Here is a 24,060-nt window from a genome sequence, read left to right on the forward strand (position 1 = left end):
GGGATTTATCCTGGAGACAAGACCCAGCCTCACGCTTCCTTTTCCCTTTTCACCCAAGTCTACAGCCTCTTCATTCTGTCCATGCATCTTCCCAGACCTCCAGGGGCCATGCCGTCTGGCAGGAAAGCTCAGGATTCACGTGGGTAGACAACCAGAAACGGAAGGGTAGTCAAACCTTGCCATGTGGATACAGGGCACGGGTCACTTGTAATCAGGTTCCCAGGATATAGTAAGTGAAGTGGAGGTAGGAGCCGAGAGAAGCTGCAGAGCAGGCGATGGAGTCGGGTCCCCTGGACACTGGAGTTTGACTCTTAGCAGGTCTGACTATTGGGGAAATGGTCCAGGGTGGGGACAGACTGTTGTTGCTCAACCCAAACTAAAAGGCGTTGGTGGCAGCCGCTGCATCCTGAAATGGTGACATGTGGAAGAGAAACCGCCTTGCCGTCTGAGTCCTGTGTCTTGGTGGCCCAGATGTTCAGGGTGGGTTCCCTGGAGAATCCCCAGAGGTTCATTCTGAGAGTGACGGGGACGTGGGGGTGGAGCCTCCTTGATGACTGTGTGCAAACACTGTCTCCTGTGGCAGGAAGGAAGTCGTTCTCATCATTGGCAAATGAAAAGGGCAGGTGAAGACCTCTTGGGAAGTCCTACCCTTTGAAACAACTTGTGGGGAGGGGAGAGGAGAGACCTCCTGGGGTGGCAGGGGTGACAGGCTGGTGGGTACATGGCAGGAGCCAGAGGCAAAAATAGCAGACTCTCGAGGAGTCTGAGCATGTGTCATGCCTTTGCAAACCTGCTGGGCAGGTCCCGTGCCGAGGAATAGACTGAGCAGTGTTCCCAGAACCAGATGCCACACAAAGTCCCCATTCTGCACAGGGGAGAGACCTGGTCCTGAGCAGGGCGTTGGCAGCCACACTGGCGGGAAAGTGTAGCGTGGGCAGCACCCTGGAAAGCTGCTCCTCTCACTGGCCTTCTGAGGACAGGTGTGACTTTCCAGGCCCTGTGGAGCACCCACAAGGCCCAGAGCTCTGCTAGTGAGACGCTCAGTGTGTGCCACCTGCTGGCACTGAGGCTGTAGCTCCAGGAACAGCGACTCACCTCATGCTTGGCTCCATGGTACCAGGTGGAGCACGGCCTCCCAGACCTGCCAGAGCCTGTGACATGGGAACCACAACCAGGTTCCATTTACAGATGGGAGACCAAGACTCAGGGAGGTTGAGCCAAGGTGACACAGCTGGTGAGTGGGAGAGTCAGGACCCACACTGGGTCTGTCTTAGCCTCCGGGCAACCTGACACCTCTGTTCTCAGCAGGCGGCCACAGGCACGCGGGGCCTGCCTTGCACGTCATACGTGGGCCTGCAGAAATGTTCCTGAGTGGCAAATTTGGACTTACACACCAATCTGAAGGAGGTGACCTGGGAGTGAGTTCAGTCTGCCCAAAGGTTACTCTGGGGACAGTGGTCTCTCAGGAGAAGTCCCCTTCTGCTAGAGCCTCAGACCTTGGTGCCTGTCCCACTTTCTTGGGTTCCTTACTTGGGTAAAAACAGCAGACAAGAACCCGTGTGGAGAGATTGCATGGATAAAACAAGACTTAGATGGCCTGGAAGGCAAATAAACTCAATTTCAAACAAGTCACTTTATTGGTGAGCATCTAAATGCTAAGTCTACCAAGGAAGAAGAGACCATTGTCCCATAGGTCAACTGGGAGCTAGTCTCACTTTGTTTACCTCTTCCTCTCCTGGCTGTCCCTTAAGGACACTCCTGGACCTACACACATGGAAAGAGAATTGGATTCCAGCCTCACCTGACAGCCTCTGCCAGATACTGTGCTGATTACTCTCCTTTGTCTCCTTTCATCTTCCCAGCTTTTCTAGCTTTTCTTTGAATTAAGTTACTAGTACAGTAAGCCCCCTACATGCTAGTGAATTCTGTTCTGAGAGCACATTAAGTCCAATTTGTTTGTAAGCCCAACAAAGTTTGCCTAGGTACCCAACTAACAACAATCAGCTATATTGCACTGTACTGTAATAGGTTTATAATACTTTTCACACAAATAATATATAAAAAACAAATACAAAATATAAAGAAAACCTTTTTAATCTTACAGTGCAATACCTTGAAAAGTACAGTAGTCCGGTACAATGGCTTGCTGGCATACAGGGACTGGCATCGAGTGAACAGGCAAGAAGAGTTACCAACTAGAGGAGGGAGAGGAGGTGGGAGACGGTAGAGCTGAGGGATCATCAACAATAGGAGATGGAGGGCAAGCTACAACTCCATTCACATATGACTGGATATGCAAATACACATTCTAATCTTCGAAAGTTCACAACTTGAAGGTTCATATGTAGGGGACTTACTGTATTCTCTCCAGCATGTATATGGAAAACCAAGCTTTAAAGTAAAGATGCAGTAACCTGCCCCATACTGTAAAGTTTACCTGTGATTACCGTTCTATGGGCTTCCCAGGTGGCTCTAGTGGTAAAGAACCCTCCTATCAATGCAGGAGATGTTAGAACCTCAGGTTCAATCCCTGGGCAGGGAAGATCCCCTGGAGGAGGGCATGGCAACCCGCTCCAGTATTGTTTGGAGAATCCCATGGACAGAGGAACCTGGAAGGCTACAGTCCATAGGGTTGCAAAGACTCAGACACGACTGAAACGACTTAGCACGCATGCAGGCACTGCTCTACAGCGAGTGCCGGTGTTGGGCCTGGCTGTGCAAACCACTCCAGGCACCAGAGCCTGGAGACAGTAGGAAGCACTCAACCTGTCCTTCAGTGGGATTCTCAGAGTTTCTTGGTGAATGAATGAAATCTCAGGTAGTGTTATTAGCAACCTCGTAGGACAGGAGAAACACTGGATTTGAGTCAGACACACTTGGGTTTAAATTCTGGCTTTGTCACTTTGTAGCTTGTGACCTTGGGCATGTTTCTTGGTCTCTCAGAATCTCAGTTTCCTTTTCTGTAAACTGGAAGGAGAGTAACTCCCTTGCAGAGTCGTGTGAGGATTACAGATGATACAAGCCAAGCACTTGGCTCGAAGTAAGCCCTGGAAGAGAGAGTGTGTGCAGACACTCAGTAGATATTTGCTGAGGTTTACGTACCATGTGCCAGGCACTATGCAAGACACTGGCAATTTAACAGTACAAAAAGACTCTTGCAATTGTTTTAAATTTACTAGACCAGAAACTCATCATTGTGAGAGGGCGTTTTAGAATCCAGGAATGGCTAAACTCAGACTGAGTAACTTGATTTCTCTGTCATTGATGAGCTTAGAAAAGTTGTTTAGCTTCTCTGGGGCTCAGAGTCTTATTTTTTTAAACTAAATGTATCATATACACAAGAGTACAAGTAGTCCTATGTACAGATTAAAAAATAGTGTAATGTATGTGGTACCTACCACCCAGGTTTGAAGTGGAACAATTTCAAAACCTTTTAAAACCCACTTTCCTCTTCCCTTTTACATCCCCTTCCTCACTCTACCCACCAGCGAAACTAATATGAATTTTACTTAATGGGTCCTTGGTTTCCTTCGCAAGTTACCATCTCTGTTTTACAAACAATGTGTCTTTTGAGTTTACATACATGTGTGTTATCTGTGATGCGCTTTTTTCACTCAGTCTCATGTTTCTGAGATTCATCCATGTCGAAGCACACAGATATGTTGATTTGTTTTCACCACAGCGTTGTATTCTGTTAAGAATATGCTGCAATTTGTATCTTTCCTCTTGTTGATGAACATTTGGGCTCTTTCCAGTTTGGGGCTATTATGATCAGCTAATACTGCCGGGAATATGCTATGGTTGTCTTCTGGTGCGTGTGTAGGCATTTCTCTGGGCACATGGCATTCCATGTCTGGCACTACTCTATAGCACCAGCTGTCTTCCACAATGGTTGTACCAAAAACACTCCTTTAAGTAGCAGATAAAAGTTCTTATTGTTCTCCATCCTTTTTAACACTTGATATAATCTTCATTTCTAAAAGGAAGAAGTTACACTAGGTGAGCTTCCAAAGTCCCTTTCGGCTATAGTAATTGTATAATTTTCAACCTAAGGACCTGGTTTCTGGCTTTATGCATGTGCTTGTCTGATGTGTTGTGCACAGGTGGTCCTGTAAATGCCACAGCCTGACTCTGAGAGCCCCATGCAGGGTCCCCAGGTGCAGCTGAAGCCCTTCCTCACTGGGCTTCCACCAACAGTGGGGGATGGATCCAGCGGCTCCACATCCTCCCCACCACTTGGGGTTTTGTTCACTTCAACCAAAGGCTGATATCGGGGCTGAGAACATACCAGATGCTCAGTTAATACTTCCTGAATTGCCTTCCTGCCAAGTGGATTGGGAGGGATGGATATTTTCCCTGAGCACTGATTTTAAGAACAAGACGTGGAAGTGTCAGAATCGTGTGTGTGCTGGCTAAGCAGAGCACATGGGGCTGGGAACAGTGGTGGGATTTACGAGTGTCTCAGGCTTCTTGATCATTTAAAGACTCCAAGTGAAGTGAATTGAAGTTAATAGTCTCCACTGACCAACTGTTCAGAGTCTGGCCTTGTTCTTTGACTCTCTAACTTGTCCGATTAGAGAGCAGGGAGTATCTGGAAGATGAATTGAAGAGAACAGAGGCAGTGCCGTGTGGAAAGGTGAAGAATGCCCACAGAGAACCCCTTCCCCTTCCAAGGGTTGAATATTTTGCCTGGGGGAGGATGGGTGCTGGTTTAAACGGTATTAGATGTATTCAGTGTCCTGGCAGCTATATAAACAGCCAGCTGCCCACCCACCCAGCCACCCACGAAACAAAAGAATGTGGCTGGTTGGGCAGTTGCATGGGCCACCCCAGCCCACAATCCTGTAATTACCCATCTAGTCTGTGCCTGTCAGCTCCAAGAGCAGGCGGGCGCCTGTGCCTTGGGCCTCATCTTGGTCACCAGGCCCAGGCTGGGCTCTGTGGCAGGGCCCCACCTATCCTCAGCCACCCCCACCCCCAACTCTCCCTGAATGTCTCTCTCTACGCCAACCTTTGACCCTTTTGAGTCTAACATATTATATAATAGCTGATAATTATAATAAACCAAAAGGTTACTATAATTTTATATGGTCCAGGCACTGGGTTAAATGTCTTTCATGCATCTTCTCATGTATGCATCTCAATAATCCTGTGAGGTAGGTAATATTGTTATCCCCACCATACAGATGAAGAAACTGAGTTCCAGGAAGTTAAAGGGCTAAATTTCTTGCCCCAAACCACCAAACTTCCAAGTGAGAGCTAGAACTTAAATTCAGGTCTTTCTAAGACCCGACGTGTGGTCATTCTTCCCCTGCCCACCGCCTTTCCTGCACAGGGTCCTGTCTCCCCAAGCCAGAGGGAGCTCAGGCTCCTCTGTCTCCTCCCCTTCCCTCCCCTTCCCATCTGAAGAGGGCTGGAAAGAGGCAGCAGGGGGTGCCAGTGGAGGGTGAATGGGACAGTTCCAGACTGGCCAGGGTGATGCTGCAAAACACCTTCAGGGCAGAGTTCTTTGTTCCAAAAGACTCTGAATTTCCGGACTTCTGCCAGAGGTGGGAAGTTACTTCTGCCCAGCCTCTTTGGCAAGCGCGCCAACTTCTTGGGTGCCCTGTTAAGAAGTGGGGGATGGGCTGCCTCAGGTAAAATTCCATTGTAATGATCGCCATCTGAGATCTGAATGGCTTTGTTGAAATGGAATTGTGCTAACCTGGGTGTAGGGAAGAACTCATAAATGAGAAACTGGAGGTGAAATGGAGTTAATTTCCCCCTCAGTGTCTCTCAGTAAGGCTCTGGGAGGGCGTAGAACCTAGACAGAGAAGAGTCAGATGCATTCCTGCTCTCCTTTGAAACCCATGCTCTCCAGTAGCAGGGCAGGGCTGGGAGGGGACGAGTCTATGGCTGTTCGTTGTCCATTCCCCGCATTGTGCTGTGAGCCCTCAAGAACAGAACTGAATCCCATGTCCAAGGTGTCATCACTCCACGCGACACCTAAGATACCTAACTCATCACAGATACACTCAATAGTTTATTGGGTCCCTTAAGCTAAAAAGGACAGTTGAAGGACAATTGCTTCATGTGACTAAAACATGAGATGAATCCTTCCAGTTATTGAACCGTTTTCATAATAACAAACACCAGCACTTACTGAGAAGGAGCCATGCACCAGGTGCTGTGCTGAGCACTTTACACACATCGTCTCATTTAATCCTCATAGACAAATGAGGTAGGCATTGTTATTTTTCTCACTGGATAGGTGAGGGAACAGAAGCTTAGAGAGCCCAGGTCATTGGCTGTAGTCACATGGCTGGCAAGGAGGGAAGGCAGGGTTTGTACCCAGGCAGGCTGCCTGGGCTTCCCTGGTGGCTCAGATGGTAAAGAATCTGCCTGCAATGCAGGAGACCTGGGGTTTGACCCCTGGGTCTGCCTGGAGAAGAGATTGGCTACCCTCTCCAGTATTCTTGTCTGGAGAACTCCATGGACAGAGGAACTTGGTGGGCTACAGTCCATAGTGTCACAAAGAGTTGGACACAACTGAGAGACTAACCAGAGAAGGCAATGGCACCCCACTCCAGTACTCTTGCCTGGAAAATCCCATGGACGGAGGAGCCTGGTGGGCTGCAGTCCATGGGGTCATGAAGAGTCGGACACGACTGAGTGACTTCACCTTCACTTTTCACTTTCATGCATTGGAGAAGGAAATGGCAACCCACTCCAGTGTTCTTGCCTGGAGAATCCCAGGGACGGGGGAGCCTGGTGGGCTGCCGTCTGTGGGGTCGCACAGAGTCGGACACGACTGAAGGGACTTAGCAGCAGCAGCAGCAGAGAGACTAACACACAGGCTGCCTCCCAGAACCTCTTTGCTCAACTGTCTCCCTGACCACAGAGCTCAGCTGTCACTGGGGGCTGGTTCCAGGGATGAGGGCCAGGTGGGTAACAGCGAGTGCAAACCCTGGTGGGATGGAGTGGAGGGCACAAGCCTGTTCTAGAGAGGCAACCCCACTTCAGGCCAGCAGGTTGCCTAGAATTGCAGAACAGTGTGGCCAAAATGTCCCTTTTTTTAATAGGAAGCTGGACACCCAGGTTTTTTTCAAAAGTGAAATCTCTCTATTTTTTTAGACACTGACAAGTGACTTAAAAATGTATACTCACTGGTGGTGATGGGGAGGGGGGTGACAAACCGAACTCATTCATGGTCAGGTTTAGCTTCCTGTGTATCCTCTGGTAGTTTCTTTTAACAGATGACTGTTACCTGGAGGGGGACTAGGAAAGCCCTAGTGTGCACAGAATTCGTTACTAATGCCATGAGTGATCCCTCTCCATGGGTACAGTCCCATTGCATGATACTTCACAATGCAGAGTGCTTCTTCCTGGAGAGTAATAATGAAATCTTTCCATCTGATAGGCCTTGAATGAATCCTCCCCTTTCCTCCTTATCTTTCTCCCTCTCTCCTTCCTTTTCCCCTCCTTCCTCCCTTACTCTGTCTTCCCAGTCAGATATTTTTCCTATAGATATTAGAAGGAAAGTTCAGTGTAGAGAAAACAAAAGTTTCCTTTTCTTAATGGTCAAAGAAAAGATCTTGAGGCCAAAAAAAAAAGCGGCATTTTGGGGTTGGGCTTGGCAGTCAATGAATGATGCTTATCAAGCCTGGTCTGAAACCCTACCAGCACTGCGGGCTCTCCTGGGCTATGAGGATGTCATGCTACTTGCTGTCTTGTGACCTCACGGAGAAGGGCTCACTCTCCACATGTTACACTTCAGAATGTTTTCACAGCCTTCCACTGTGCCCCTGAATGTAGGCTTCCTCCCCCTCTTAAACACCTGGGAGAAAATTGTAAACTAATAGCCAGCGTTGGTATGAAATATAACGGTTTTTGTAACATATGTTTGAATCTCAGCTGATACAGCACTCCTGTAAGATGGTGAACAGATATAGAAACCCCTTTTTGAGGCTTGGTTAAGTAGCAGTGTTTGATATTTTTTCCTTCCATTCCATAAGAGAGCAGTAGCCATGAAGGCCTGCAACTCAGAGTGCAGGAACCCCTGGCTCCCCCAGGCCTTCCCTTACTTGCCGCTCTCACTTCTCACCTGATATCCACAGGTAAGGGTGTGCGGTAAGGGGGACAGCCAGTAAGTCCAGAGCCCCTGACTAAGGTCTCCACCTCCCTGAAACTCCCACTCCATGGCATGGGCATGGAGAAGGCCCTAAATCAATGGATAGCTGGAGGCCAGCCTCCTCTCCACACCTCCCTCCACTGCCTGTTACCTTGAGCCATTGTTCCCCAAGCTGGGCAGAAAATAGCTCACTCAAGAGAATTATTTTTGTCTCTGTTAAACTTCAATCCTAGGCTCCTGATGAGCCTGGCTGCAGAATTGTTTTTCAGGCCAGGGGGAGTTCTGGGGAAAGTGAGGGGTCAGGGCATAAAGGGGAAGCAGTGGTTAGAGGGGTGCCACCTCTCCCCCAAAGGACCATGATGACCACAAGCACCGGCCCTCTTCCCTAGGACGCTGCCAGTGGGCGGCCTGACTAGTGGCCAACAGTGTGCAGCCTGCCCAGCCAGCTGGATGCTGTTTCACTCAGGGCTCCTTTCACCAAGTGCAGGCCCTGAGCAGGTCCAGGGCTGTTTGCCTCTGCCCAGAGTGTTGACTGAAGGTAGTGGAAACTCTGTTACATGGCGTGGAGGTCCAGGTGGGCAGCTGGGGGGCTGCAGACGGCTGACTGCCAAGGAGGGAAAGAGGTTTTTGCATTGGAGAGCCGGGCTCAGCTCCTCCCGTGCCCTGAGGCAGCACCAAATGGCACAGTTCAGTTCAGTCGCTCAGTCATGTCCAACTCATTGCGACCCCATGGACTGCAGCACGCCAGGCCTCCCTGTCCATCACCAACTCCCGGAGTTTACTCAAACTCATGTCCACTGAGTCGGTGATGCCATCTAACCCAGCTCATCCTCTGTCGTCCCCTTCTCTTCCTGCCTTCAATCTTTCCCAGCATCAGGGTCTTTTCAAATTAATCAGTTATTCACATCAGGTGACCAAAATATTGGAGTTTCAGCTTCAGCATCAGTCCTTCCAATGAATATTCAGGACTGATTTCCTTTAGGATGGACTGGTTGGATCTCCTTGCAGTCCAAGGGACTCTCAAGAGTCTTCTCCAACACCACAGTTCAAAAACATCAATTCTTCAGTGCTCAGCTTTCTTGATAGTCCAACTATCACATCCATACATGACCACTGGAAAAACCATAGCTTTGACTAGACTGACCTTTGTTGGCAAAGTAATGTCTCTGCTTTTTAATATGCTGTCTAGGTTGGTCATAACTTTTCTTCCAAGGAGCAAGCATCTTTTAATTTCATGGCTGCAGTCACCATCTGCAGTGATTTTGGAGCCCCCAAATATAAAGTCTGTCACTATTTCTACTGTTTCCCCATCTATTTGCCGTGAAGTAATCGGACTGGATGCCATTCTCTTAGTTGTCTGAATGTTGAGCTTTAAGCCAACTTTTTCACTCTCCTCTTTCACTTTCATCAAGACACTCTTTAGTTCTTCTTCACTTTCTGCCATAAGGGTGGTGTCATCTGCATATCTGAGGTTATTGATATTTCTCCCGGCAATCTTGATTCCAGCTTATGCTTCATCCAGCCCAGCGTTTCTCATGATGTACTCTGCATAGAAGTTAAATAAGCAGGGTGATGATATATAGTCTTGATGTACTCCTTTCCCAATATGGAACCAGTCTGTTGTTCCATGTCCAGTTCTAACTGTTGCTTCTTGACCTGCATACAGATTTCTCAGGAGGCAGGTCAGGTGGTCTGGTATTCCCATCTCTTTCAGAATTTTCCAGTTTGTTGTGATCCACACAGTCAAAGGCTTTAGCATAGTCAATAAAGCAGAAGATATTTTTCTGGAACTCTCTTGCTTTTTTCAATGATCCAACGGATGTTGGCAATTTGATCTCTGGTTCCTCTGCTTTTTCTAAATCCAGTTTGAACATCTGGAATTTCATGGTTCATGTACTGTTGAAGCCTGGCTTGGAGAATTTTGAGTAATACTTTGTTAGCTAGTAGTAATACTTTGCTAGTGTGAGATGAGTGCAATTGTGTGGTAGTGTGAGCATTCTTTGGCATTGCCTTTCTTTGGGATTGCAATGAAAACTGACCTTTTCCAGTCCTGTGGCCACTGCTGAGTTTTCCAAATTTGCTGCCATTTTGAGTGCAGCACTTTCACAGCATCATCTTCTAGGATTTGAAATCGCTCAACTGGAATTCCATCACCTCCACTAGCTTTGTTCATAGTGATACTTCCTAGGGCCCACTTGACTTAGCATTCCAGCATGTCCAGCTCTAGGTGAGTGATCACACCATTATGATTATCTGGGCAGCAATGAATGGCATTCTGTGCAGCAAATCAGTTCCATCTTTGCCCCAGGTACCAAAGAAAAACAAGGAAGAGGAAGATGGCCAAGGGGTAGGGGCGGGGGAGAGAGTTTTAGTTTGGAGAGAGTTCAAGGGTTAAGACAAAAGTTGCTATTTCCTACCACTTTGTGGCCCCAGGGAAGAATCCTCCAGTGGTTTGGCCTGAAACAGCGAAGCAAGAGGGTTATCTTCAGTGATAGCTCTAAGGGCTATCAGCAGCGAGTGTGGACTTCTGGACTTGGGGTACGGGCTGGCAGGTGCAGGGGACTTCCTGCACGTGTCCCCGGTGCCAGCTGTTTGTGACCGTCGTGTGTGAGGGATTCCTGGGAACAAGGAAGTGACCTTGTGGACTGGGAGACAGGAGTGAGCCAAGCTGGCTGGTGGACACAGGTCTGGGGACCGGTCGGGTGTGTGGTAAGTCAGCTCTCCCTGTGCCTGGCAACCGTACCTGGCTGCCCTAGACAGATTGATGCATTAAATAAGGATTGGCTGGTGACATGCCGCTGAGTTGTTCACAGCTTCCGTCTGCCCTTGTTGAACCTTTTCTTCTCTCTTTCGGCTTTCTCTCACATTTTCTTATTTAACTGGGCTGGATTTTCCAGAATTCTCCCCTCCACCTTGCCTTTCCCACAAAATTACTGATGGTCTTCTTCCCAGGGCAAAGAGTCAGTGCAGAGAGGCCCGCTGCCCAGCTGACCCAAGGGTCCATTCTCCATGAGCCATAGAGTAGGAGGCCTGTTTTTACTTCCTTCACAAAACTCAAGGTTGATTCAGGTTGGAACGGGAATCTGAATGGAGTCTGAAAGTCTTTGGTTGCAAAATACCACTGCAACAATTTAAAATTCCTGGTATTTGAGAGTCAGCGGGTTTACTAGTAGAAGTACTCAGTAGTGGAAAGAATGGAATTTCCTTCCGACTGAAATGAGTGTGGTTGGTTGGTTTCTTTCTTCCTGGTTGCCCCCCACCCAGCCAGCCAGCCATATAGAACTAGTTTCTCTGCCTCCAGCATGCTCTTTCCCTTTTGCCTCTAAGACTTTGCTCATTCGGTATCACCTGCCTGACCTCTCTCTACCCTCTCACCACTATCTTGTTAGAACTATGGTCCTTCCTGTCTCAGCTGGGAGACAGAGAAGTGACATCCTCTGAAGAGCGTCTCTGCCTCTCCAAGACCAGGCCAGGTGCTCCCCCCCCTGCTCCCGTCACACCTGTGCTTACCTGCTTTGCAGCCCAGATCTGAGTTGAAGATTCCTGTCTTTTTCTCTCTGTAGACAGTAAGCTTCACAAGGTTGGGCCTCTGTGTGGCTTACCATGGTGTCTCTGACTCCTTGTGTAGGGCTTGCTGTATAGTCAGTGCTTAAAACCAGGCAAGGGTCACCATCAGAGATAAGGCATCAGAGACCAGAACCAATGGCCATCACAGTGAAAGGCCAAGAAGAAATGCCGTGGCCTCCCTGCTCCTCCAGTAGGGTCCCCAAGAAGAAGTCTACACAGCAGGATGGCTGGAATTCTGACCAGACTGAAACTCTGGAAAAGCTCTCTGGAGGACATCATTCTACACGGGAACTGAGGAGCAAGTTGGGGGTGACTAGGCCTGCCCTTGAAAGTAAATGGGAACCTCCCAGCTTGGCCTCTTCCTGAGAAGCCTCAGGAATACAGGAGGAATGTTCACCTCCTCGCAAATAATGCTGAAGACAGACAGGATGTCTTTGGGTAAATGAGGCTTCCCTCATGGCTCAAATGGTAAAGAATCCACCTGCCAATGCGGGAGACCCAGGTTCGACTCCTGGGTGGGAAAGATCCCCTGAAAAAGGGAATGGCTACCCACTCCAGTATTCTTGCCTGGAGAATTCCATGGACAGAGAAACCTGGAAGGCTACAGTCCGTGGGGTTGCAAAGAAGCAGACACAACTGAGCGACTAACACACACTAACATGGGACTCGACATGGGACTCGTGGAGAGTTACCTAGCCCTGCCTATCTCAGAGAACCTGGGGACCCTCGTAGATTTCTGACACAGGCCTCAGAATCTGTCCTGGGATCCATGAATGGCTTTCCAGGGCTGCCAAGAGTGGGGAGCAGTCAGGAGTCCAGGCCCACTAAATCAGAACCAGCCCAGTGCCTAGGTTTGGGGCCATGACCGAACCACTAGCTTCTGAAGCCTTCTGCTGCCTGCAGAGGGGCAGGAGTGGGGCGAGGAAATGCCACTGCCCTGAGAACAGACAGGGATGCCATGGTATGCTGAGCCAGTGTCCCACTGCGGAGAGAACAGATGCTTGATAAGCCCTGGACGATGAAGGAGGTAGGAGAGAGACTTGGGGTGAGAGAGGAAAAGGACCGGCGATGAGCAGAAGTGATTAGTAATTGGTGACACTTTGGTAGCCACGGTGTCATCTTCCCTGTGGAGGAAAAGTCCAAATGTGTAGCTCAGCTTCTCTGCTTGTTGGGGAGAGAAGAGAGCAACCCATTCTCCCCGCCCCTAGCAGCCAGATTTTTGGGAGCCACAGCCAATGGGTGGGGTGGTCGGTTTTTTCCCAGTTAAGAAATGTGGCTTTCTGGGCAATGTTTGTTTGGGGTGGGGCTTTTGGGATCGAGAGCAGACTTCCTGACCTCTCTGGGTCCTGAACTCTTCGTGGCTGTACTAACAGTAACTGCTGTAATAATGAGAGCAAACATATAAATCTCTGGTGTCCTGGGCACCGTGCTGAGTGCTGCGTGGAGAACTTGGTCCCCGTGACCGCCTGAGACCTGGGAGCGCTCACGTCTCTATTTGTAGATCAGGACATGGGGAGGGGTTCTGGGGGAAGCGGGACGGTAGTCAGGTGGCCAAGGTGTCAGGCTGGCCAAGTGACTGTGGAGCTGAGCAAGGGCTGTGATACCAAGGATCCGGAGTATCTTGGTTGGAGCTGGCAGGACCTGGGGCTTGGGTACTACCTTTCCTACAGTGCAGGAAGAGGCTGAGTGATATAAAGATCACATTGATCCCAGAAGAAAAGCAAGGAGGACCACTTGCTTCCCCTGTGGGGGTCTCAGTTTTCTTCTGCTAGGAAACCAGAGACGCTGGGCTGCAGCTACGCACGGGCTGGTTCCCTATGCTTCACCAGTCACCGTCACTGCCCACACTTTCCGGAAGTTACCTGGAGAGCACTAATCAACCCAGAGATCTTGTTGACAAAGCTGAGGGCTGAGTTTCCACTGGAAAAAAAAGCAGCTTGCAGGAATAATTGTTGATAAGAAGTGGAAACATATCTAAGTAAACTATGAATCTCCTGTTCCACTGCCTAGAACCTCGTGGACTCCTGCCTGTGGGTTCTGCTCAGCTCCAAGAAGCTGCCAGCTCTCCCAAGGATGACAGGACAGTCGGCTGAGGAACAGTCTTGGTGAATGTCCAGTAGAGTGGGAGCCTGTGGCATGGCTTCTGTGCAGTGACCCACTACCTCTTGACACTAGCAGTCAGTCAGTCCATGACCTTTATCAGGTTCTCGAGAGTGAGGTATAGTCCCCAAAAAGTTAATTAAGAAGCACTTTCAGAAGAAAAGTTATTCCTGAAACCGCTGGGTCATTAGCCACTTCATTTACCATGCTTCAGTCAGCAATTAAACAGTTTGATCCACCTCAACCCTGTTCCTAGAGCCACAGTGCTGGGGGTCAGCCTCCCCTGGAAATAGCTAAGCCTGAGATGGAGGTGGCAGAAAAGCTTGGAAGAGGTTATGTAGCTACTCACACTCTTCCATAGGCCCTTTTCTTAGGCTGGAAGCTTCTTTCCAGGTGAAGGCCAAGGAGGCAGACACTGTCTGCATGACCACCTTATTCACTGCCCTGGTGGGAATCATGACCATACCTGGGATGTGTATGAAGCCTAAATCAAAATGAAATGTAGCCAGGCTAGCTTCCTCTGCTTCTCCCCTGAAACCTCATTGCATCATAAACTTTGCAGAGTTTTTCTATTTTTTTCATGACAATTTTCCAGCAGGTGAGGAATGGGTTACTTTTTCTGCTGTGTGTGGTAGCATCATACGGTGGCCCTGTCGACCCCTCCTCAAGAGACCGTGTGGGAGTGGCCTGATAGATTCATCTTAGATGGCTGTGAAGAGCTGGTCTAGGACCAGTAGTTGAAAACTCCTGGGGCTCTTTCATCTGTGCATAATGAAAAACTTTCTAGAGCCATCCAAAGAGAATGGGTTGGCCTGGGAGATAGTTCTCCAACAGAAAAGATATTTAAATACAGGCTAGAATATTATAGAAGGGATTTAAAATGGTTGGACTAGGAGATGTTAAGTTTCCTTTCAATCTTGAGATATTCTGAGATGACTGGTATCCATTGGGTTTTACTTTGGACATTGTAGTCTGCAGAATATAATTTCCAAATGCTCTCACCGTGTGTGTGTGTGTGTGTGTGTGTGTGTGTGTAGGAAATGAGGGGATGGTGGGGGAAGAAAGTGTTAGGCCGAGTTCTAACTCTGCAGTGCACTTTCCTCTCCCATTGCTCTCATGTCCACTCTGTTCCTCTCAGCTTCTTCCGGAAGGCAATGCTGAGATTGTTCTGGAAAAACAATGTGGGTATATGTTGGGGATGGGAGAGAAGGAAGAAAGGGCATGACCCCAACTGGCCATGAGACTAAGCTGAGCCTAAATTATACCAGAATGAAGAGATGACAGGTAAAAACTTGGGTAGGTCATACAGTGTTCGGCACTCTATGGGCAGAGTTGCAAGGATGATGAAATGAAAGCAACAAGAAAAGGGCGTGCACACATAAGCACATGTGCAATCGTGGCTGGCGTGTGCACAGGCTCACCCCCTCCAGAGACAGCCCGATGTGTGGTTGACTCCATGTGTGCCAATTTTAGGAAGAGAAGGAATTTTCTCCCCCTCTGCTGGGAAATCACATAGCTTTCCATTTCTTTCCAGAAGGAGAGGGAGCTTTGAGCTAATGTTCACAGTTAGAAAGCCCATTCTGATCAGTCCATTCCCAGCACAGCTAAGCGGGAAGCCCGCTCCTAGGCTCCCAGTCCCCACAGGACCCTTGCAAGGGGCCACATCCCTCCTGTTCTTCCTGGGCCTTAGCATCTGAGGGTGAAGGGGCCTCACCTGTTCCTTGGAGGGTCGGGGAGAGAACACAGTGAGGGAGTTTCATTCCTGACTGATCTTAAGGCCTCATCATGGTGGGAATTTGGCCTGGGAGTTGCACACTTTCAGACCTGGAAAAGACCTTAGAGGTCAGACCTCTGTCCACTGCTTGGTCCTCCCAGAGTCACAGCTTTGCCGCCCTCAGGAGTCCGAGGAGGTTCAGTGACGGCAACAGAGTTAAACCTGGCCCAGCGGCAAATCGATCCTTGTCTTATGAGGGCTCTGCTCCAGATACCCTGCAGCCCCAACCCCAGGAGACTGTCCTAAGCGAAACTCTGCATGGGGTCGTCCATTCAGCAGAAGCCACTGGAAGATGGGGTGCCTGCTATGTGAGCTGCCGGGCAGACGTGTGGGAGAGGCGGTGGTTGTGGCTTCGATGACTGGAAGGAAATATGTTATCTCCTCATTTCTTGCTAAGGCAGGGTCAGACCTGGGGTCAGACTCAGGCAGGGGTTTTGATGTGGGATGCAGAGCCTGGAGGAGTGGAAGCCAGGGGCTTTCTGCAGAGCTGAACCACTCCCCCTCTGCTTCTCTGAGGCTCAGTGCTAGGGGCATGGGTATTTCTAAGGCAGGGGCAGGAGGGGGTGGCTCTGGGGACAGTCCCAGCAAAGGCAGTGGGATGTTCTCACACTCAGAACATGAATTGGGGTGGGGGTTGTATGATGTGGCAAAGGGGGTAGTATTAAGTTGTTTTTTTCCACTTGTCCTTTTTTTACCCTGTGTCTTCGCCCCACTTTCCGTGAACTTGGACCTACAGGACCATCTTTCCTATAAGGACCACCCAGCAGTGCAAAGTTGCCTGGGGAGGAGAGCTCCACCTTTTGATGGGGGTTTTCCTGGATGAAAAGGGTTGCCAGGATGAAGAGAGATCCTGGCTGATTTGGGAGCCTTGGGAAAAAAAGAGCCATGACATTCTTCCGTGGTGACCTGGGGATGGTCCTGTCTGTTCCTCCCTGACTTTGTGGAGGTGAGGGGAGTCCAGGGCTTAGGGGGAGGAAACCACTGAGCTATGTCCCTTAGGAAAGGTGGCAGAGTGGAGATGCGGGGCTCAGCTGCCTCAGTTCAAATCTGGGCTCCAAAGATAATCATCTTCTCTGTGCCTCAGTTTCTCCATGCCTAGAGGTTGTTGTGAGGATTAAATGAGTGAGTGCACAGGAGGAATCTGGAGCAGGGCGGGAGTGAATACTAGCGCCCAGGAGAAGAGGGCCGCCCTTTATCGGCCATTGCAGGCAGCCCATCCTTGCCTGGCCCCTGGCTTCACTGCTGGTCTGGCCGTGGGACCCTGGGCAAGTCTCAAAGTGCCCTACCTGGAGTTTGGTTTTTCCATCTGTAAAATGGGACTGCTCTGCATCTTGCGGGACGGTTAGGAGGTTACATGAGATCCCAGGTGGGAAGCTTAGCAGTCTGGCGCATGGTAGATACGCACACACTTTTCTCTGTAAGTTCAGGGATGGCGAGCTACTTGGATCTCAGACCTGACTTCTGAGTGTCTTAGGGGCTGAGGGCAGTGGTCCTTTCTATACCCAGTTGGCCCTCACCTCAGACTTCCTGCAGAGCAAGCCAGGAGTCTGGGAGATTGCCAAGGCTGTGGGGTAGGATCCTGAAGAGCCTGGTTGGCTGGGACCCTTGGGCAGTACAAGCAGAGGGAGCAGAGGAGAGCCTGGGGGCAGTGGCAACATATCTGTGCCCTGCAGGTATCCCTCCTCCACCCATGGTCCTTGGGAGAGGGTCAGCCATGTCCACGTTATCTCAGTAGGGTCCACTGACACTCTCCTCACATGTTCCTTGGGGGCACACAGGTTAGGGGGCTGGCAGTCCTAGGACTGAGCCCAGGTCTGGATGCTTCTTGGGCTGTCCCTCCCCCTGCCTAGGCAGACCACTAGGAGGCAGAGAAACAAAAGCTGAGGGTCTGAACCTTCCCCATTGGGGGGTTTGCCTTAAAGGCCTTTCCAGGGCTCAGGGTCAGACACCTGTGTATCTGTTATCTCCCAAGCTACTTCCTATTGGTGTCAGCAAAGGGGGGAAGAGTGTGTGTGTGTGTGTGTGTGTGTGTGTGTATGTCTGGGTAGACAAGTAGCACTGGGTGTGGGTGAAGGTGGGAAGGGTGAAATTCGACCAGCCCCAGCTTGGTGACCCATCATACCACTAAGACCCAGAGTCTGGACACCAGAGTCAGCCCACCTTCAGCCTTCGCCAAGGCCGGGGGTGTTGAGCATGTCTGGGAAAGAGCTAAAAGTGGCAGAAAACATCCTGTTTGAAAGCCATGCATTGCTGTATTTAACCCCTGCAGCACCTGCTCCACCTACACCCGGGCTCCACAGACCATACACCCCAGACACCTGTCTTTAAAGCCATCCCAAGAGGCCAGGTCCAACTGCACTGTCCCCAGCGCCCAGGCGCCGGTCTCCTTCCCACCCTCCAGAGCCTGCCAGACCACCCTCTGGCCCTGCTCCTCCAAGCATCCCTAAAACCTGGAGTGGGGGCCACGGGAGCAGTCAAGCTCCCGACACCCTCTGCAGCAAGGAAGCTGCTTCCATCTGCCCTCCCGCTGGATGCTGCTCATGCCCCCCACCAAGACAGGGTGGTTCCTGGCTGCCAGCTGGACTCCTGCCCCTTCAGCCCTGCCAGTGATGACATGGCACGTCTGCCCCCAACAGATCACTTCTGTTTTCAGTCTCCATTTGGAGGACCAAAGTTCCTGGAAAGAGGCTCACATCCTCCCTGGTGGGCCCTCTAGAGCTCCAGTGGTGAGATCAACACAGGGCTGTACATAAAGTATTTATTTCCCTTTTTTTCATTTCAGAGTCCTTTTGGTTGGAAGCATCTGCGAACCCTCACAGAAGGGCACCCCTTGGCCTGACTTCCCTGTCCCCCTGCTCCTACAGGTGGGTGTTTCCTCCTCAGCCACAACCTCTGGGCTTCTTGTTTTCGAGGGGTGAGGTGGGCAGGGATGTTGAATGGGAGCAAATCAGAAGGCGGTGGTCAGAGGGAGGAAGAGATACTCCCTGCCTTTGGCAGATGTGGCTGGGTGCATCCTGTGTCAGCAGAGACCACAGCAGCCTGAAGCTGAGACCCAGAGCTGGGCCCAGGTCGGGGTGGGGGCTCAGAGGGAGGGGCTTGCAGACACCCTGGCCAGGACCCCAGGAGGTCATCAGCAAGGCGGTATTGCCAGCCCAACTCCCATCTCCTTTGTCTCTCCTGCCCTCCGCAGTCTCTGCCCTTCACTCCTAACACTACCAGCTCTCAGGCCATAGATGCCTAGACCTCTTCTCCACCTCTGGACTCTGGTCCTGGGTCCTGGCTTCTTGGTAGCAGCATGTAACCCTAGTTCGGGCTGAGTTGTCTCTTAGTTCACCTGAAATTGTCCTGCTCACTGTGGGCCTCTGGCTGCTGGGTCCAGCCTTCTGTTGGGCCTAACCCAGTGCCTGGGGCCCCACTCCGGGGGCCAGCAACCTTCCTGACATCACCCTGTTACAGGAAGGCACAGTTGCGGTGCTGTGTTGTCACATTCTGCCAACTCTCTTGCGTCATCACATCTTCTGTGAGCCCAGATGATGCTGAATACTTGTTAGGCTGATTTGACCAATTTCCTCCCACCCCCACACTTAATTTCTCTTTTTTCCACCAAATCCCCCAGATGTTGGCCTCTGAATGACACAGTCTATAGCAATATCACCATGACGGGGAGTTGCAACATCTCAGCTGACCTAGGGTTAAGCCACAGGCATCCTAGACAGTTTCTCCTCCTGGGGCCTCTGGGGTCCCTGCCCACTCTCTGGATATGTATGTCATGCTCCAGAAGCCTGGAGTCAGCATAGACTTCCTAAGGGTTGTGGGGACAAGGCTGAAAAACTAAGGACACTCTCTCTTTTATTTTTGTTTTAACAACTAGGCAATGTTTTATATATACAGATGAGCATATAAAACAGATAATAGTATCTTAGTAGTAGTAGTAATGGGGCTTCCCAGATGGCTCAGTGGTAAAGAATCCACCTGCCAATGCAGGAAGCATGGGTTCAATTCCTGGATCTGGAGAAGGAAATGGCAACCCACTCCAGTTTTCTTAACTGGGAAATCCCATGAACAGGGAGCCTGGTGGGCTACAGTCTTTGGAGTTGCAAAGAGTCAGGCAAGACTTAGTGACTAAACACACACACACACACACACACACCATAATACCTACCACTCAAAGAAATTGAATATGGCTAGTATGTAATGCCTCTGCAAGTCCTCCCCAATCTCACTGCATCAAAAGTTTCTGTTAATCATTTCTTTGTTCTTTTTTTTTTTAAGTGTTTCTCTCTCTGTCTCTGTGCATGTGTGTATATAAAAACATTATAGCTTAACAAGTATCAACTTTGCTATGATTGGGCTGGGCAACAGGGTCACTGTTATTAAAGTTCCCAGGAAAAGAAAAGCTGAAGGAGAAAGTTGGAGGATCTGCTAGGTCTGTCTGGGATCAGGGACCCTCTACCCCTTCAGGACTGACAGTACCTGTCCTTAACAGACCCACTTCCTTCCTTTAGCTTAAAAGTCTTCATGGATTATTTGTTGCAATATTAAATCTTTGTTTTGTACATTTGGTAACTGCTGCTGCTAAGTCGCTTCAGTCATGTCCTACTCTGTGCGACCCCATAGACGGCAGCCCACCAGGCTCCCCCGTCCCTGGGATTCTCCAGGCAAGAACACTGGAGTGGGTTGCCATTTCCTTCTCCAATTCATGAAAGTGAAAAGAGAAAGTGAAGTTTCTCAGTTGTGTCTGACTCTTAGTTGCTAGAGAACCTCAATGTTTGGACTTCTCTGGGCCTCATCTGTAACAAGTAATAATAGTAGTACTTGCAAGGGACTTCCCTGGAGGTCCAGTGGTTGGAACTCCGTGCTTCTACTGCAGGGGTCACAGGTTCAAACCTTGGTCAGGGAACTGGGATGCCGCAAGCCGTAACAACAACGATAATAACAATAATAATGATAATAGTACTTGCCTCATTGGAGTGAGTTGAAGATGGACTGAAAAAAGACCCTCCTGGTCTTTGATGTACCTTGGCTCAGGTCAAGGGCCTAGTCATTGGAAAGAAGCTCGGAGTCCCCAAGGGCCCCTGGAAGCCACCTCTCTCAGTGGGATGACGTGGCACTGCGGTATGGGAGGGGGTAGGGTGCTTGGCCCCTCGCCACCGACTTTCTCACTCGATTTCCTTCTGTCCTGAGGCCAAGGCACTTAAACCTGTAGTGACCCTTGTGAGGACTCAGATAAAACTGGGAGGCAGCCCTGTCTGAAAGCTTTCACCAGGCAGGAGGGACCCCAGACAGCCCTGAGCTAGCAGCCAGCAGGATTGCAGGCAGCAGGTGAAGCCGAGGTCCCGGCTTGCCCAAGGGAAGGCTTGTCAGCTGCTTCCTCAGAAGACTCTCCCAGAGCTATTACATCTTGTCCCCTCTGTCTCTTTCCCCTCCTTCTTCAAGTGTGAAATCCATTTCTAGATGATAATGCCTATTTATAAAAGCAGCCTCTGAAAACAAAATTAGTTCCTGGTATACGACTCACATTACTCAGAAGGACGTTCAGAACAATGTGTTGAATTTACATTCAATAAATTGTAAGGGAGAAGGGGGAGGGGGAAGGCTTTGATGACCTTGGTACCAGGACAGCCAGGTCACCAGGCTGTCCATCCTGAGCCGTGGGGCTGCTTGGAGCTGGCATGACAGGGTCTGCTGTAGGCAGGTAATCTGTCCTCTTCCCCTCGCCCTCAAGGATAGAGGGGCTAAGGGTGTCCCTCTGTGTACAAGGCTGTTGGAGCCCCCCCCCCCACTTTTGGAGGGGACCCTGGGCAAAGAGGCCTCTGATCTGCAGCAGGTCCACTGCTGAGGTACAGCTGAGGCCAGTGGTGTGCGTATCATTCACAAGAACCTTCCTCACACCCAGTGAAGTAAAACGCATTCTTCAGATGAGGACAGTGGGACGCAGAGAGGCGGGACCCCTCACCCAAAGGAGCCCTGCCCATAGGTGCCAGACAGGGCCTCTGGTCCTCCGGGCTTTGACGCCAGGCCACGCCATGAGCATCGCCACAGCGCCCCCTGCAGACGTGCTCCAGCCTGTCTGGGGAGACCCGCTTCTGCTCATGGCCGGCAGCCTCAGGAGGGTGAGCTGGTGGTACCCAGAGCCACGAAGGGAGGGTGCTGAGGATCCCACTGAGGACTGGGCCCTGGGGAGCAGCTCGACTTTGCTGAGCTTCCGGCAGAAGGGCTACCAGCGGCCTCATGCCTGCCTGCTGTTCTTGCAGCCATGGAGGCGACTGCGGCCAGCACTTCCTTACCTGACCCCGGCGACTTTGACCGGAACGTGCCCCGGATCTGTGGGGTGTGCGGGGACCGAGCCACCGGCTTCCATTTCAACGCTATGACCTGCGAAGGCTGCAAAGGCTTCTTCAGGTGAGTCCCCTGCAAGAGCGAGGAGTAGAGGGTGAGGAACAAGGTTTCCCGCAAAGAGACCCTGCGTGTTCTGTGTCTCCTTCCTCGCCAGGCCCAGAAACACTCCCGTTCTCACAGCCCCCCGGGGCAACAGGGTCTGTTTCTTCCTCCTCTGCCGTCAGCTGTAGCTGGTCCTCTGGCCCAACTGCTTCCTAGGTGGAAGCAGTTCATGTGAACCCCCATCCTTCCATTACCCCTTGACATACAGCCCCCTGCACCCACCCATGTCCTTCCAGAGTGAACCTCCTACCATTGATGATCAGAGCTTCCTAGTCCAAGAGACCGGCATGGCCTCCAGGAGGCCCAGGAACTCGGCCTCAGAGCACGCACCCCCACCCTCTCCCCTCCGGCCACCATCCAAATCAAACCATCCCCTGGAACAAGGGAAATGACATCCCTAGTTGGACCTCCCTACTTGATCTGTGCACCACGACTTGCTTATCAAAGTTGGAAAGCTAACCTCAGAGTGTGGAGGAAAGCACACGCATTCTGGTTTGGTCAGGGCTAGTTTTTCTGCGAGCAGCCTCTTCTCTTTTAATGTAGGCCCAGCATTACCAGTGCAAATTGTATGGAAAAGTCCTGGAAGAGCTGGACAAAGGCTATTCCCACCTGGAGCCAGGGAGGGAGGAGAGAGAAGTGAGGAATGGCAGGGTAGGATTCAAAACCAGGAGAAGTTAGCATTTTGCATATTTTGGAGAGAGAAACAGAATGGAGCCTGGAAGAAGGCAGCCAAAAATGAGCTTCTATATAATAGTCTTGCTGGGGGTGAGTAAAGCTAATGGCAGGGCTTTCCATCAAAGAGAGGAAAGAGCAAATCAAGTCCAGAACAAGGAATCCATTTCCCTGAACTGGCACTGAGGGCAGTGTGAATCAGAGGCCTCAGGACTTGTGTGGTGGTCCCCCCACAACTCAGGGACCCCTGGGCTCTATAAAGACAGGCTCCTGACTCACCTGCCCTCTACAGCAGAAACTGGCAGGCCTGGAGTTTGATTGCCTTGAGCCACTGTTCTGAGGCCCCTTGAGTCTGAGCTGACTGACGGCCACTACTCCCTCCTGCAAGGCCTGGCATTATGGTCAGCAAGCTGCTTTTATCTTGCTTCCCTGTCCTCCGTCTACCTTATAACTTTACTGCCTCTGCCTTGATGACAGCCCAGGCTGCACTTTTTGAAGAGCCAGCATCTCTGTCGTTGTTTGGCTTGAATTCTGTTTTATAAAACACACACAGTTGGTCCTCATTGTTTGTGGAGTCCACATCTGCAAATCTGACAACCTGGTAAACTTTACTTGTCATCCCCGGGTCAATACTTGCAGCACTGGTGTTTCTGGACACGTGCTGAGTGGAGAAAAATTCCTCTTCTCATTGCACACGTTCCCAGCCAAGGTTGAACCAGACATTCTGCCTTCTGTTTCAACTCTCACCCTGTGAATAAGTGTCCTGTTCTTGGTCTGTTTAGTGCCATCCTTTTTGCATCTTTGTACCATCTGATAGTGATTTCAATGTGTAAGGTGGCAACCAAGCATGGTGCTGAAATTCTTTCAGGTTCTCCTAAGCATGTTAAAGCTGGAAGGTGCCTTACAGAGAAAAGACATGCTAGACAAGCTCTGTTTAGATGTGGGCTGTAGAGCTGTTGGCTGTGAGTTCAATGTTAATGAGTCAACAACATGTATTAAATGAGGTACGTTTAAATAGATGCCACACATGAAGCAAAGTTATTTACTGATGGATTGATGAAAGCATTGTGACCAGAGGCTCACAGGAACCTAATCCACATTCTCCTAGGAGCGATGATTCAATATTTGCTGGTTCAGCATCCATGGTGGCTTTATGAATGTAACTACCATAAAGAACAAGAATAGACTGTCTGCACGTAATTTCTCCTCCTCTCTCCCCTCCACATACTTCTCCTCCTCTGCTTCATCCATATACTATTTGATAATCTTCCGCTTTAGTCTATTTCAAATAGCTGTTTGAGAATTCCATTGTCAGTTGTATCTGTCTGCAGAATCCTCTTCCTGGGTAGGAAGGCCTCTGTCAGAAGGAGGTCCTTCTCTGTGTTGGGTACCGCAT

The 24,060-nt window shown here is 50.3% G+C and overlaps 1 protein-coding gene across 2 annotated transcripts in view; it reads left to right on the plus strand.

The window, feature by feature from the left end:
* VDR (vitamin D receptor) overlaps positions 1-24,060 on the plus strand; it is a 92,481-nt gene that overhangs the window by 37,306 nt on the left and 31,115 nt on the right. For both annotated transcript variants that reach the window (XM_086399753.1, XM_086399752.1), the window contains 2 exons: positions 18,334-18,415; positions 21,806-21,953. In XM_086399753.1, coding sequence (XP_086255879.1) covers positions 21,808-21,953 — 146 coding nt within the window. In that variant the 5' untranslated portion in view covers positions 18,334-18,415; positions 21,806-21,807. The remainder of the gene's footprint in view (positions 1-18,333; positions 18,416-21,805; positions 21,954-24,060) is intronic.

Source organism: Bos grunniens, chromosome 5, assembly GCF_055505025.1.
Source record: "Bos grunniens cultivar Pamir isolate PY7600 chromosome 5, Bosgru_T2T1.0, whole genome shotgun sequence".
Classification (NCBI taxonomy): Eukaryota; Metazoa; Chordata; class Mammalia; order Artiodactyla; family Bovidae; genus Bos; species Bos grunniens.